The sequence below is a fragment of the Oryx dammah genome, unplaced genomic scaffold, assembly GCF_014754425.2.
Source record: "Oryx dammah isolate SB20612 unplaced genomic scaffold, SCBI_Odam_1.1 HiC_scaffold_14, whole genome shotgun sequence".
Taxonomy (NCBI): domain Eukaryota; kingdom Metazoa; phylum Chordata; class Mammalia; order Artiodactyla; family Bovidae; genus Oryx; species Oryx dammah.
The window spans coordinates 14,371,765-14,385,921 of record NW_024070198.1 but is presented as its reverse complement, the minus strand read 5'-3'; the positions used below and the strand labels follow the sequence as shown (position 1 = coordinate 14,385,921).

Here is a 14,157-nt window from a genome sequence, read left to right as displayed (position 1 = left end):
CCAAACTAAGAATTCAAATAAGAATGAATTTTAAAATGCACCCATGAAGTGTACCATAGCTGCTATAGGGGAATACACAGGACTTTTTCTTTAAGGAATTTAAAATCTAGGCCTATATCATAAAATGTTAAACACTAATATAAGAATTAAATGAAAATTCCACTTAACAAATTTACATTTTTCAATAGTATACTACATTCATGAACACATGCAATATTTAATTGCATCATTGCTAAAATTTTCCACTACACTTAACTATTTCTGCAGGAGGTAATGCTTATTTAACAGCCAAAATATTAATAACATTCATATAATGTTGAAGCACTGTCACAAAACTAACAATAATATGCTGGATTAACCAAGTGCATTTTGAATCATTATACTGGACCCACTCTTCAGCTCCACTTTAGCCAAATTCTCTGCTCCTGCCATTATTCATCACTCAAAGACACCCCCTAATAGCAGTGACCTCAGGCACATCCCAGTAGTAAACCTGCAGAGGTCCCTCTCACCTGGCACATTTGCTCTCCTGACAGTTTCTGCCTGCACCTAACTGATGGGTATGCCAGGTATCTCACAGATAATTTATATGGTGGAATTCATGTTGCTGCTGCTGCTGCTAAGTTGCTTCAGTCGTGTCCGACTCTGTGTGACCCCATAGACGGCAGCCCACCAGGCTCCCCCATCTGTGGGATTCTCCAGGCAAGAATACTGGAGTGGGTTGCCATTTCCTTCTCCAATGCATGAAAGTGAAAAGTCAAAGTGAGGTCGCTCAGTGGTGTCCAACTCTTTGTGACCCCATGGACGGCAGCCCACCAGGCTCCTCCGTCCATGGGATTTTCCAGGCAAGAGTACTGGAGTGGGGTGCCATTGCCTTCTCCAGGAATCCATGTTACTTTCAACCAAATTGATGAAACTGACTGATGGCTTTGTAACCACTGGGAAAAGTCCTCATTAAAAAAATTTAGTTTGACTCTTTGTACCTAAAAACATTGGCTAATCTTTCCATTTTCCCACCAATTATTTTGGCATCTTTTAAATGCTACCCAACTTCCTTGTTTATAACTTCTCTTGGCTTCTCTGTCAAGATATGGATATAAACATCAGTTTTCACAAAATGGAGCTGGTTGGACATGCTTAATTCTTATGAGGCTAAGGACACAAATTTCTCACATTCATCCTTTTTTTTAACTGCAGCAAAACATTTTCAGTATTTCCTAGGAGTTAATGACTTGCTGCTGTATTGGTTAAGGTAACACCAGCTCCTGTTACAGTAACTCCCAATCTCAGCCGCTTAATCAAATGGAAGTTTATTTCTCATTCATATGAAGTTAATCATGGGTGGGGTCCTCAGGCTGAGAGGCTTCACCAGCCTGCAGATGAGGGAAGACAGCAAAGACTAACTACTAGATAGGCAGCTTTTAAAAGCCCCATCTGGGAATGACTCACAGCACTTTCATCTACATTCCATTGACCAGAACATAGGCATGTGGCCTTATAGAACTGTAGGAAGTTGGGCGGTGGCGGGGTAGGGAGATTGTCTTCTGGCAGGGTGGCCTCTTTGCAACAACTCTAGCCCCCATGGAAGGGGAGTGAAAACTTTTTTGGTGAAAGGACAGCTAGCCCTCCCTGCAACAATTAATAAATACGGGAAATTATTTTTTAGAAAGACTGACCTCTGACTGGGTCTTTTCAAATAAATATTTTATAAAGCTTACTTAAAGTGACTGATTTCAGTAAAAAAATTAAGTCAATATTTACTGATCAAGCATCTACTCTGTGTAAGTCTCTTGATAAATCCTGTGGAAAAGTTGGGGGTGAGACGCATAACAAGGTGAGGGAAATATGATCTGTCTCTCCATGATGTAGACAAGGAAATGAACTTTTGTGTATATTATATACAGTCCACAAGATGTAATTTAGACCATAATTTTACTTCTAGAAGAAAAAAATCTGCAGAAAGAGTATTTGATTAAATATTTTCACTGTAAGAAAATTTAGAAAAAAATTTTTAAAAGGTAGAAATCAACAATAAACTCTCAAATATCCTTAATCCTATCACACAGGTAATCACTGTGAACAGTTTTCCTGTGGATATTATACACACATATATGCATATTTGAAAAAAATATATTTTATGAGGATAGCTTTCAAAGAACCAAAGTTAAAAACACCACTTGACCTCTACTCACATGTTTGTAATCATGAAGAAATTCAAGACAGAATGCCAAAATAAACTGTTTTTCTTTGCTGGTATCTGGGACACCGAGAGTTACGATATATCATTAAAAGAGAGAGAGGTGGGGGAGGAAGAACAGTTGTATCAACTTTTAAGCATCAAACAAATACATTAAAACATATTGCTGCAAAAACAATCCCCGTAAAAATGCATTGAAATCCCCTATATTTATTTTTCATACAGCATAAGCAGGCATCACAAGACTCATTCTGGGAGAAACAGTTGTCAAGGGCTGGGAGTATTAGGAGAACTTTTCTGGCAGTCATAACAGTCCAAAGGCAATTGGGCTCAGCCAGGAGCTCTCCAGCACTGGAAGTACTGGAGGAGAGGTGGATGGACCCCTGTGTTGGAATGTCAAGGAGGGGAAGCACACATTGGACAGGAGATAGAAAGGGGCCCTACCTATTAATAGGGATCGTAGGTAATGACTACAGGTATGGCCACACACAGTGGCCCTGCAGGAGAGGCTCTGAAGCAGACCTTATTGGAGCTGTTTGGGATTAGGTTGTTGTCGTCCAGTTGCTCAGTCATGTCCGACCCTTTGCAGCCTCATGGACTGCAGCACACCAGGTGTTCCTGTCCTTCACCATCTCCCAGAGCTTGCTGAAACTCATGTCCACTGAGTCAGTGATGCCATCCAACCATCTCGTCCTCTGTTGTGCCCTCCTCCTCCTGCTTTCTACGGTTCTCAGCATTAAGATCTTTTCCAATGAGTCGCTCTTTGCATCAGGTAGACAAAGTATTACAGCTTCAGCATCAGTCCTTTCAATGAATATTCAGGGTTGATTTCCTTTATGATTGACTGATTTGATCTCCTTGCAGTCCAAGGGACTTTCAAGTCTTCCCCAGCACCACAGTTCAAAATCATTAAGTCTTCAGTGCTCAGCATTCTTTACGGTTCAGCTCTCTCATCCATACATGACTACTGGAAAAATCAAAACTTTGACTACACAAGCCTTTGCTGACAAAGTAATGTCTCTGCTTTTTAAAACACTGTCTAGATTTGTCATAGCTTTTCTTCCAAGGAGCAAGCATCTTGTAATTTCATGGCTGCAGTCACTGTCTACAGTGATTTTGGAGCCCAGGAAAAATTAAGTCTGTCACTGTTTCCATTGTTTCCCCATCTATTTGCCATGAAGTGATGGGATCGGATGTTGTGATGTTAATTTTTTGAATGTTGAATTTTAAGCCAGCTTTTTCACTCTTTCTTTCACCTTTTTAGTTCCTCTTTGCTTTCCGCCAGAAGGGTGGTGTCATCTGCATATCTGAGGTTATTGGTATTTCTCCTGGCAATCTTGATTCCAGCTTGTGCTTCATCCAGTCCATTTCTCATGATGTATCATGCTCTCTGCGGGCCCTGGCGTAGAAGCCTTTCTTGCCCCATTTACCTCCTGGCAATTTCCGTCCTTGTTTTATAGACGCATCACTCCAGTCCTATCACTGTCTTCTTCCTGTGTGTCTCCACATGTGAGTATCTGTCTCTGTGTCCAGACTTCCACTTTTTATAAGGACACCAGTCATACTGGATTAAGGCCTACCGTAATGACCTTATTTTAACTTGACTGTTTCTATAAATACTGCATTTCCTTATAAGGTCACATTCTGAGATACTGGGAGATTCAGACTTCAACATGTCTCTTGGGAGGACACAAGTCAACCCAGAACAGCAAGCTACTAGAAAATCTTCTCTTTGAGCTTTGGGTCCATTCTTCATGTTACCTTTTGTCCTGACAGGCCTACATGTATTACACCAGGGGACCACTTTGTCCTCTGCCTTCCAGTTGGGTTAGCCAGTGGCAAGAGATAGGATGCAAGGGAAGAATGGGATGCATGCTCAGTCATATCCAACTCTTTGCAATCCCAAGGACTATAGCCCACCAGGCTCCTCTATCCATGGGGTTTTCCAGCCAAGAATACAGAGTGGGTTGTCATTTCCTCCTCCAGGGGATCTCCCTGACCCAAGGATCAAACTCTTGTCTCTGGTATCTCCTGCATTGACAGGTGGATTCTTTACCACTGAGCCAGCTTAGATCATCTCAGTCCTTGCTAATAAAAGTAGTTGGGAAGGAATATCTGTATGTCTCTGATTTCAGATGGAAAAGGGAGGCACATGCATGGAAAGGACTGGTGAAAGCCTCCAGAAGGACGTGTTCTTAGACTGCTCGGTGAAGTCAGTGATGGTCGCTCATTTAACCACTTGAGGAAACTGTGTTGTTTAGTGAATCTCTTTGCATTCTGAGCTACTAAATTTATAGGGTTGGTGCTCAAACCCATGTCTTCACATTTCACTATTTGCTTCTAAAAAGGTATATTTCACTCTGGTGTTCATCAGCTTTTAATAATGAACACTTGTACCCTACATGGTTAGATACTTGGCCTTTTCCCTCTCCATTTATCCAAGTCCTTTTTCTGAAGACTCCTATGAATAAAAGAGGCAGAGAAGGGCATCTAGGGATGTTGCATAGCTGCTAAACTCCTGTCCCCTCATAAACATGCTTCTCTGTATCTAATATTTTAGAGTTTCTTAGGAGCCCTCAATATTACCTGCTCTACTTTAAGTCCACTCCCAATCCCCCATTTTTTCAATGGCCTTCCTTTAATGAGTTTCAGGCTTCTCTGTTCTACCCTAGGTGCCTCCACAGCCATTGCTTTCACTGTTTTGGACCCAGGGTCAAATCTACACCCAGATCAATGTGCTAACAATATCTCTTGAAGCCCATTGTGCTCTGGCTCAGCTGAACTCTGCTGCGAAAATGGACACACAGATTTAAGGATGGGAGTGACACCAAGTAGATGAAATGTGTCTTAAAATGTATAGGGGAGATGAGTGCATTACTAGCAAACAAAGAAACAAACTGAGTTGAATATTTGTGGCTAAAATTTCTGGTTAGAATTGGAGAATTTTGAGTTGATTTGCATTAGAATTATTATTATTACCCCTTAAGGGAGGTGGGTCTATCTAGTCAAGGCTATGGTTTTTCCTGTGGTCATGTATGGATGTGAGAGTTGGACTGTGAAGAAGGCTGAGTGCCGAAGAATTGATGCTTTTGAACTGTGGTGTTGGAGAAGACTCTTGAGAGTCCCTTGGACTGCAAGGAGATCCAACCAGTCCATTCTGAAGGAGATCAACCCTGGGATTTCCTTGGAAGGAATGATGCTAAAGCTGAAGCTCCAGTACTTTGGCCACCTCATGCAAAGAGTTGACTCATTGGAAAAGACTCTGATGCTGGGAGGGATTGGGGGCAGGAGGAGAAGGGGCCGACAGAGGATGAGATGGCTGGACGGCATCACGGACTCGATGGACGTCAGTCTGAGTGAACTCCGGGAGATGGTGATGGACAGGGAGGCCTGGCGTGCTGTGATTCATGGGGTCTCAGAGAGTCGGACACGACTGAGCGACTGAACTGAAGGGTGACAATACACAGCCTTGACATACTCATTTCCCAATTTTGAACCAGGCGCAATTCTGTTTGGGATTAGACATCCTGTGATAAAACTGACCTCACCAAAGAGCTCCTAGTTAGCTGGTAGGCCTGAAATGGGGCTTTCTTAGCAGAAAGGAGGCAGTAAGGAGTTAATTGCATCAAGGTTGGCACTTCCAGAGACACCTCCAGACTCAAATGTAGAACAGGAGTGGAGGGGAAGGTGGAAAGTGAAAGCAGACCATCAGGCAGGGAGAGGCCCAAGGGGTCACAGGAAGGTGGCAGGAGGAGCCACAGATATTTTTTTTCCAGGAGGCTCAGAAGTAATCCCAGTGCCCTGTAAAGACCATCAGCTCTTTATTTCTCTGTTTGGCTGCCACCCTCCTGCACCTCCACCCTCTCTTATTTCAGGTCTGGCAGTAGACAAAGTATTACAGCTTCAGCATTAGTCCTTTCAATGAATATTCAGGTTTCAATGAATATTTATGATTGACTGATTTGATCTCCTTGCAGTCCAAGGGACTTTCAAGTCTTCCCCAGCACCACAGTTCAAAATCATTAAGTCTTCAGTGCTCAGCATTCTTTACGGTTCAGCTCTCTCATCCATACATGACTACTGGAAAAACCAAAGCTTTGACTACACAGGCCTTTGCTGGCAAAGTAATGTCTCTGCTTTTTAAAACACTGTCTAGATTTAAAATGGATCAAATTCATCTTGGTCTTTTCCAATTTGGGACACAACTGATGGAAGGAATCTTACTAAAAGGTGATACCTCTTTGCCCTATCCCTAATTCTCAGTCAGTCCAAAGCTGCTGCTTCCGACTGCTTGGATCAGATTAGAGGAGCTCTAACTCTGAATGGAAAGAGAAAAACATGGCCCTGAATTGTGCCACTGGGCAAAATCACACAACCAGTCACAGCATTTCGACTTAATTGACCATTGACGTCACAGACGTTTGTTCCCCTCCCCTTCTGCTCCGCTCACAGTCAATTCACCTTAGCTGGTTTGGAAACAAAACAAGATGCCACTATGGCTTTGAAATCAAATTGCAGCATAAACAATTGGTAGGTGTGTTTCAAACTGGTTTGAGCGGAGTGCCACAGACTAAGTAGGCGACCACCGAGGTTGCTAAAATATTTCCTGTCCTGACCAGGGTTGCGTTTCTGGAGAATATTTAACAGGGAGGGTTTTAATACTTCTAAAGATGTTGAAACTAAAGAACAAATATTGAACCAAGGGCACCACAACTCCACTGAAAGAGAGTAAAAGACATCCTTTATATAATGAAAAACTATGCGGCGGAAACAGTCTCAAACTCCTGCACAACTAGTCCTCAGAGGACCGAGGGGCCACTTTGGCACGGTCAGGCCCGAGCACTAACGCACCCGGGCAGCATCGCAGATGTCCCTCGTTCTGGGAGGCCACGGTCTGGCCTTCCCGCCAGACCTACCCGAGCCTCCAGCCAGAGCAACAGGGCCCCGAGGCCACCCCAGGCCGCAGCTGGCGGCCGCTGGCACGGGCGCCGGGTAACTGGGCCAGGGCTGGTGCCCGCGGCTCGCCGCCGCCCGAGGCTCCGCCGAGGCCACCCCGCGCGGCAGCTGCTCCAGCCCCGGGCGGCGCTGGAGGGGAGGCTCTCGCCCCAAGGCGCCCTCCCTGCGCCCGGGCGGCGGTGAGTCAGGGCGCGTTATGCAAGTGCTGGCCCGGCGGCCCCGGCGCCTCCCCCTCGGTCTTTCACCCCGCGCCGTTACGAAAGCGCGACCCCCTCCCCCCGGAGCTATAAAGCCGCCCGGCGGCCCCCGAGGCGCGCTCGCCTCGCTGGCTCCACGCGCGCTCGGACCCGCGGCCAGGCTTGCGCGCAGCTCCCGACAGTGAGCGGCGGCCCGGCGGGATGGGGGGCCGGCGCGGGAGGGATGGGGGCCCGGGATGGGTGTGATGAGGGTCTGGGGGCGGGCGGGATGGGAAGCCGGGGGGCTGGCGGGAGGAGGGCCCCTCGCGGGCAACATGGAGCCTGGGGACCGGTGGTGGAGGGCCGAGTGGTCCAGCCGCCGGGCGCTCACGGCGCGCGGTCCCCGCAGGCGGACTCCCGAGCGAGATGGAGTGGGTGTGGGCGCTGGTGCTACTGGCGGCGCTGGGCAGCGCCCGGGCGGAGCGCGACTGCCGGGTGAGCAGCTTCCGAGTCAAGGAGAACTTCGACAAGGCTCGCGTAGGTACCGGTGTCCCGGGTGCCCCGCGTTCCCCTTTCCCAGAGGCCGGCCAGGCGCTCCCGGACACCAAACCCGGCTCTCCTCTCTTCCCCAGTTCGCCGGCACCTGGTACGCCATGGCCAAGAAGGACCCCGAGGGCCTCTTTCTGCAAGACAACATCGTCGCCGAGTTCTCCGTGGACGAGAACGGCCACATGAGCGCCACGGCCAAGGGCCGAGTCCGTCTCTTAAAGTCAGTGCCCTCTGGGGCGGGGGTGGGGGAGGGCGGGGGCTGCGCTCTTTGCGCGGCAGGGTCCCCAGGCTGAGCGCCAAACCCTGACTGGGGCGGGAAGGGAGCGCCCGGGGTGGCAAGGAGGGAGGAAGCCCTTTGCACGGCCTGGCTCAGAATCCCCTTGGCTTTTGCAGTAACTGGGACGTGTGTGCAGACATGGTGGGCACCTTCACAGACACTGAGGACCCTGCCAAGTTCAAGATGAAGTACTGGGGCGTAGCGTCCTTTCTCCAGAAAGGAAGTGAGTAGTCAGTTCAGTAAGACTGTCTCGAGGGGGGTCGAAGACATACATAGCCAATTGGCTGGGTTTCTTCTCCAGGTGCCCCTTAGGGAAAAATGGTCTGTAAGTAGCCAGAACTCTCAGCACGGCTGGAGGCTGGAGGGGTGAGACTGGAAGTAGCTAGGCCCCTTTACCACCTCCCATCCCCTCTCCCAGCTCAGAAACCTGGCCCAAGCTCAAAAGGACCTTGGGTTTGTCACCTGACCACCTCCTGCCGGTTACCCATCCTGCCAGCACCAGCGTGTGTGGCCTTCCCCTTGCTTGGACCTCCCTCCTCCTCAAGACCCAGCTCACACCAGCGCTCAGCCTGGTGCTGCGGCTGCTGCATTCCCTCCATTTCTTTGGGCTGAATCCTTGAAACTGCTTGACTGCTAGGCGCCCCAGCAGAGGCTCAGAGACTCTCATCAAAGGACACAGGGTTGGCTCACTCCCAGGTGCCCTACCTGCCCATGCTGGGTGCTGAGAGTCTGAGCCAGGCACAGTGTTCTGGGTGACAGTGACCTCTTCCCTTTCTCCCAAGCCCTGAAACTCATATGGGAGCAGAGTGTTAAGGACTCTCAGAAAAGCATCCTAAAATTTAACCTGATACAAATTTATGGGAACATGCATTTACATGCTCTTTCTACTTTTTCCTCATTTCTCCTAAGCTTCAAATCTGGAGTCTACTTGGTACCTAGAGAATAATGCAGGCCAGAGGGGCATATCATGGAATCTCACTTTTTTTTTTTTTTTTTTTGACCTTGCTGTATGGCACACGAGATCTTAGATCACCTAGCAGGGATTAAACCTGAGGGTTTAATTTGTTTAATCCCCCTGAGGACACCAGAGAAGTTCCTTCATAGAATCTTAAAGATGGAGAGTTACCACTCTGAAGGGGGTTCAGTATGCAGATGAATAAACTGAAGTCAAGAGAATGCAGCGATAGGACTTCCCTGGTGATCCAGTGGTTAAAACTCCTCACTTTCACTGCAGGGGCTGAAGATTTGATCCCTGGCCCAGGAACTAAAATCTCACATGCCTCATGGCCAAAAAAAAAAGAGGTGGGGAGAGGGGAAAAGATAGTGCTTTGTCCAAGGTCATGCAAACAAGTTTGTGAGAGACAGTGTCAGAAGCCAGGGGTTCCAGCTCCCAGGTCAAAATTAGGTGGTCCTGAACAGCAGGGACCTAATACAATCAACTTTTACAATTTTACAAAATATTGTTGGAGCTCTTCTGGGAAATAGGCCCCAGGGGCCTGTTCAGGGGGACGCTTAGCTTGGTGAGCCAGGGCAAAGTGTCCTTTCACGTAGCCCAGGTATTCAGGGCATGCACTCCTCGACTTCCTCTACAGTTGTGTTAGATGAAATTTTATCTTTTATCAAATTGCTCATTCGGTATTGATGTACACTATATAAAAGGACTTACTATTCAATAAGGGGAAAAGCTTTTATCCTTAGAGATAATAAAAGTTTTTTCAAATAACTCAGCAAAACTTCCTAAGGTGATCTATTTAGGATAAAAAATAAACTTCTGATAATGGATTATAAAAATCGATAGCAGGGGGCACAAGATTAGTAATTTTTAGAATCTGCATCTTCTCAAACAGATGAACATGGCCACCCCTGAGTGGTCATATGTCTGGCCTTTCCCACTCCAGCCTCTGACACCCACCCTTTGGGAAAGTCTGGGGGGTTCAGGAGTGGCTCAGTCCTCCTCGTGGAGGGCCTGCAGTGAGCTGAAAAGAGGGGTCACCACCCACTCTGATGCAGCTCTCCTGCGAGGCCTGGTCTCAGGCTGAGCCCCTCCTTGGCAGGGACTCCTGGGGTTCTCAGAGCCAAGAGGCACACCCAGAGGTGACTTAGGCAAGCATTAGAGATCTCCCTTACACCCTCAGTGCTGGGAGCTGAGCGTTCCTCTGCGTTCCTCCAGCACAGGACAGGAAATAGAGCGGAGGTTACCACTTGCTTCGTGACCTGGCTGTGGAATGAAGACAGAGGCTTTGCATCTCCTGTTTCTTACCCCCTGTGGCCCCCAGTTTACGTAATGCCTGGAGACAGTGTGCTGTAGAGGTTAGGCGTGGGGGCTCCAGAGTCAGATCGGAGCTCAAGTCTGTCCTGTTCTTTGTGATCCTGGGTGAATTATTTAGTTTCTCTGTGCCTCAGTTTTCTTATCTGGAAAATGAGGATGATAGCGTGCACTTTCAGTCGCCGTGAAAAATAATTGAGATGGAGAAGGAAATGGCAACCCACTCCAGTATTCTTGCCTGGAAAAGTCCATGGACAGAGGCGCCTGGCGGGCTGCAGTCCATGGGGTCACATGACTGAGCATGTGTGCACGAGGGTGGAGGGTGACGGGTTGGTAGCAATAAACTGGTAGAACTAAAAGAAAAAAGAAAAATAATTGAGAAAGCACGGCAAGTGTCCACCCTGTAACTGACTGACACTAAGTGCTCAGAAAATCCTGGTCATGGTTATATATCAACAAGAATGTTAAGTAGAGATGTGACATGTTTTACCAAATGTGAGGTGTTTGGATAACAAAGGTGTTATCCCCATTGTTTTTCTCCATGGCAAACCTCTCACCTACATTCTTATGAACGTGGTTTCCCATCCTGCCTTTGTTGACCTTATTACCACCTTTGTTTACACTTACTCTGCATGGCTTACATCCCAGTCTTAGGAAGAATATAATCTAAATTCTTCAAGGGCTCAACTCTGCCTCTGTTAGGAGAGCTCTGAGCAGTTCTCTAAGGAAGAATACCTGATGTCAAAAGGTGGGCCTCTTGTGCCCCTAAGGCAGATTCTACCCTCTTGCCAACCTGGAGAGAGAAGTGCGTCAGGTCACCGAGCCAGAATTAGGATGGAGCCAGAAAGGCCATGAACCTGATCACCCAGTGGACTGAGAGGCAGGAGGGCAGTGTGGGTAGCGAGAGGACCGGGAACTGGCTGATACAGATCAATGCAAAAGACGCATGCTTGTGTTGCGGATCACACATGTTGGTGGCCATCAGCGTCAGCCACAGAGGCACGAGATGCTGTCAGAGAGTAGATGGAAAAGACAACAGTAGACGGGTCTAGTCTGTGGTTTTGATGGGTCCACATTCTCGGTTGTTCTTATGAAAGATGCGATCACGTTTATCATCAGGGAAAGAAACAGTCATTAAAGCAAATGTGGTCCCTCCCGCCCCTGCCACCAACTCCAGGATTTTTTCCTGTGAAGGCCAAGGTCGTCTCTCATGGTCCCAGTTTTCTAATTGCTGTCAGAACTCCCCGTGGTCTCCTGCTTCCTAACTTCTGAACCCAGTTTGGGGAAGTGGCTGGTTTCTGGGGCCCAGCGCTAAGTTTCCCTGGCATCTGAGTGTCTGAGGGAGATACAGAGGCCCCGTGGCTTTCTGCCCTGCAGACGATGACCACTGGATCATTGACACGGACTACGAGACCTATGCCGTGCAGTACTCCTGCCGCCTCCTGAACCTCGATGGCACCTGCGCTGACAGCTACTCTTTCGTGTTTGCCCGAGACCCCAGCGGCTTTTCACCGGAAGTGCAGAAAATCGTGCGGCAGAGGCAGGAGGAGCTGTGCCTGGCCAGGCAGTACCGGCTGATCCCTCACAACGGTGAGTGGTGGGTGGGAGCAGGCTTTGTGGTTCTGCAGGCCCTGAGATGAGTTACATCTGCATGCAGAAGAAAACAGGGGAACCTGGGTGCCCCTCTGAGTCCAAGTCTCCATCCTTCATAACCAGATCTTTCACTGGCCTTTTCATGGGGCTGATGCAGAAGGAGTGGGCAAAAACCTTTTTATCCAAAACCCTGGCCCTTCGAGTTAAGTAAAGGGGACGGTCTTCCTTTTTATCCGCTACCTCAGGCCCACTGTGTAGTCACATGGTTTTGCTCCTGGCTGTGCTGCCCAAAAAACCATTCTGACCAAATTAATATTGTTTGGGGATTGAGTGGCCCCAGTAAAGAGCTGGGCATCGAATGTGGCCATTGGGGTAAACACTTAAAGAGAGACCAGTTGACTAGCTGGTTTTCTCACGTTTTTTGAGATTCCCAGAACAGACCAGAGGGTTAGTAGCTCAGTGACGTCCGACTCTTTGCAATGCCACGGACTGTGCCTACCAGGCTCCACTGTCCGTGGGATTCTGCAGGCAAGAATACCGGAGCGGGTAGCTGTTCCCTTTCCAGGGGATCTTCCCAACCCAGGGATCGAACCCAGGTCTCTTGCACTGCAGGATGATCCTTTACGGCCTGAGCCACCAGGGAAGCCCCATCGAATCTCTTTATGAGTATCACCCTTGGCTAATCTTGCTTTAAAACCCAATAGCATTCCGGAGGAGAGTGCACATTTTATTTTGAATAGACATTCCCATGGGAATCTGCATTTCAGAATCCAAATAAAGTAATGCTAAATTGTAATGCTGAAAACAGAGAACAAAACTGAACTTCTCTGTTGGTCATCTAACTAGCTAACCCACACTGTACCAAACAGATATGAACCCAGACCAAACACATAAATAAGATTTTGATGCTTCACCTGGGGGTAGCCTAAATATAGGGCAGGCAAAGGATTTCACTCCAGCCGGGCTCCCCACCAAGTCCTGTGCCTGCCTCATCTCACCTAATCCTGGATATACCTTATGAAGTAGGTTTTCTCATGATCCACCTTCTACAGATGAGAAAACAGAGGCTAAGAAAAAATTACAAAAGTTGCCCAAGATGTTCAGTAGATCACTGACCTGGATGCAAACCAGGGTTGTTGTGTGACTCTGGAGCCCCTGTGTTACCACGTGGTGACATATGACAGAGGGCACAGTGAACATTGCCGCGGTCAGGCCTATTTGGCCCTCACTTCCTGAGTCAGGAGGAGGTACCCTCTTCTCTTTGAAATGCAGTGAGGCAAATTTAAGACAAAAAGAACACTACTTGATACGGCAGATCCTGTGCTCTCAGCCCGTACCCCATCGCCCCCAGAGAAATCAGGTTTCAGAAAACCTCGAAGGTGTTTATGTATTACAACTACATCTAGCTGTCCCCTGACAAGAGGCATTTGAACAATGCCAAGTCCTAAGGCTGTCCTAATATTGACTATCTATATTGAATACTGGGCCCATCTTTCTGTCACTAATAGCTTTGTTTTCTATATTTCAGGTTACTGTGATGGCAAGTCAGAAAGAAACATTTTGTAGCAACATGGAAGGTGTCCTTTCATTAGGAAACTTCCCATTAACCTTACTCAGCCTCGAACTCTTAGGAGTTTAGTTTGCTTCACCTCCCCTCCCTGCCCCTCCCACCCCTCTCCTCCCCCTCCTACCCCTCCCCTCCCCTCTGTAAACAAAAAACACCCTTCAGTATACTTAAAAAACATACCTGGGGATCAGTGAATCTGCTTGTACTCAAATGTATGTCTTGTCTGGAGTTTTCTAAGGAATCATTTGAGGCTTAGGATTCCAGACTTTGACTTATTAAAATATGTATAGTTACCCGTTTCCAATGATTTGGGTTTTTATTTGTGTCCACGTCTGCGTAAGAGTGAAAAGTCCTGCTGGTGGTGGGGTAGGTGCGCTTTTATGTACGGGAGGGGTTCTTCTCTTCCAGCTCTGACCTTCGGCCTGTTCTAGCACCTATCTCCTTTATTAATGACTATGTCTTCTCTCAACTTCCTGAAAAAGGGATTTCCCCATTAACCCAGTACGGCCTTAATGACTGAGGCCTAAAGAGGTGAATCTGAACCAGGCCAGCAGCTCCAGCCTCAGTCAGCCCAAG

At 47.8% G+C, this 14,157-nt stretch overlaps 1 protein-coding gene across 1 annotated transcript; it reads left to right on the top strand.

Moving 5' to 3' along the window:
• The first annotated feature begins 7,279 nt into the window (after positions 1-7,279).
• Positions 7,280-13,880, top strand: RBP4 (retinol binding protein 4). Its single transcript, XM_040254542.1, has 6 exons — positions 7,280-7,531; positions 7,739-7,866; positions 7,962-8,098; positions 8,272-8,378; positions 11,799-12,011; positions 13,543-13,880. The coding sequence occupies exons 2-6, from the start codon at positions 7,756-7,758 to the stop codon at positions 13,578-13,580; spliced, it is 606 nt and encodes a 201-aa protein (XP_040110476.1). The 5' UTR covers positions 7,280-7,531; positions 7,739-7,755; the 3' UTR covers positions 13,581-13,880.
• The last annotated feature ends 277 nt before the right edge of the window (positions 13,881-14,157 follow it).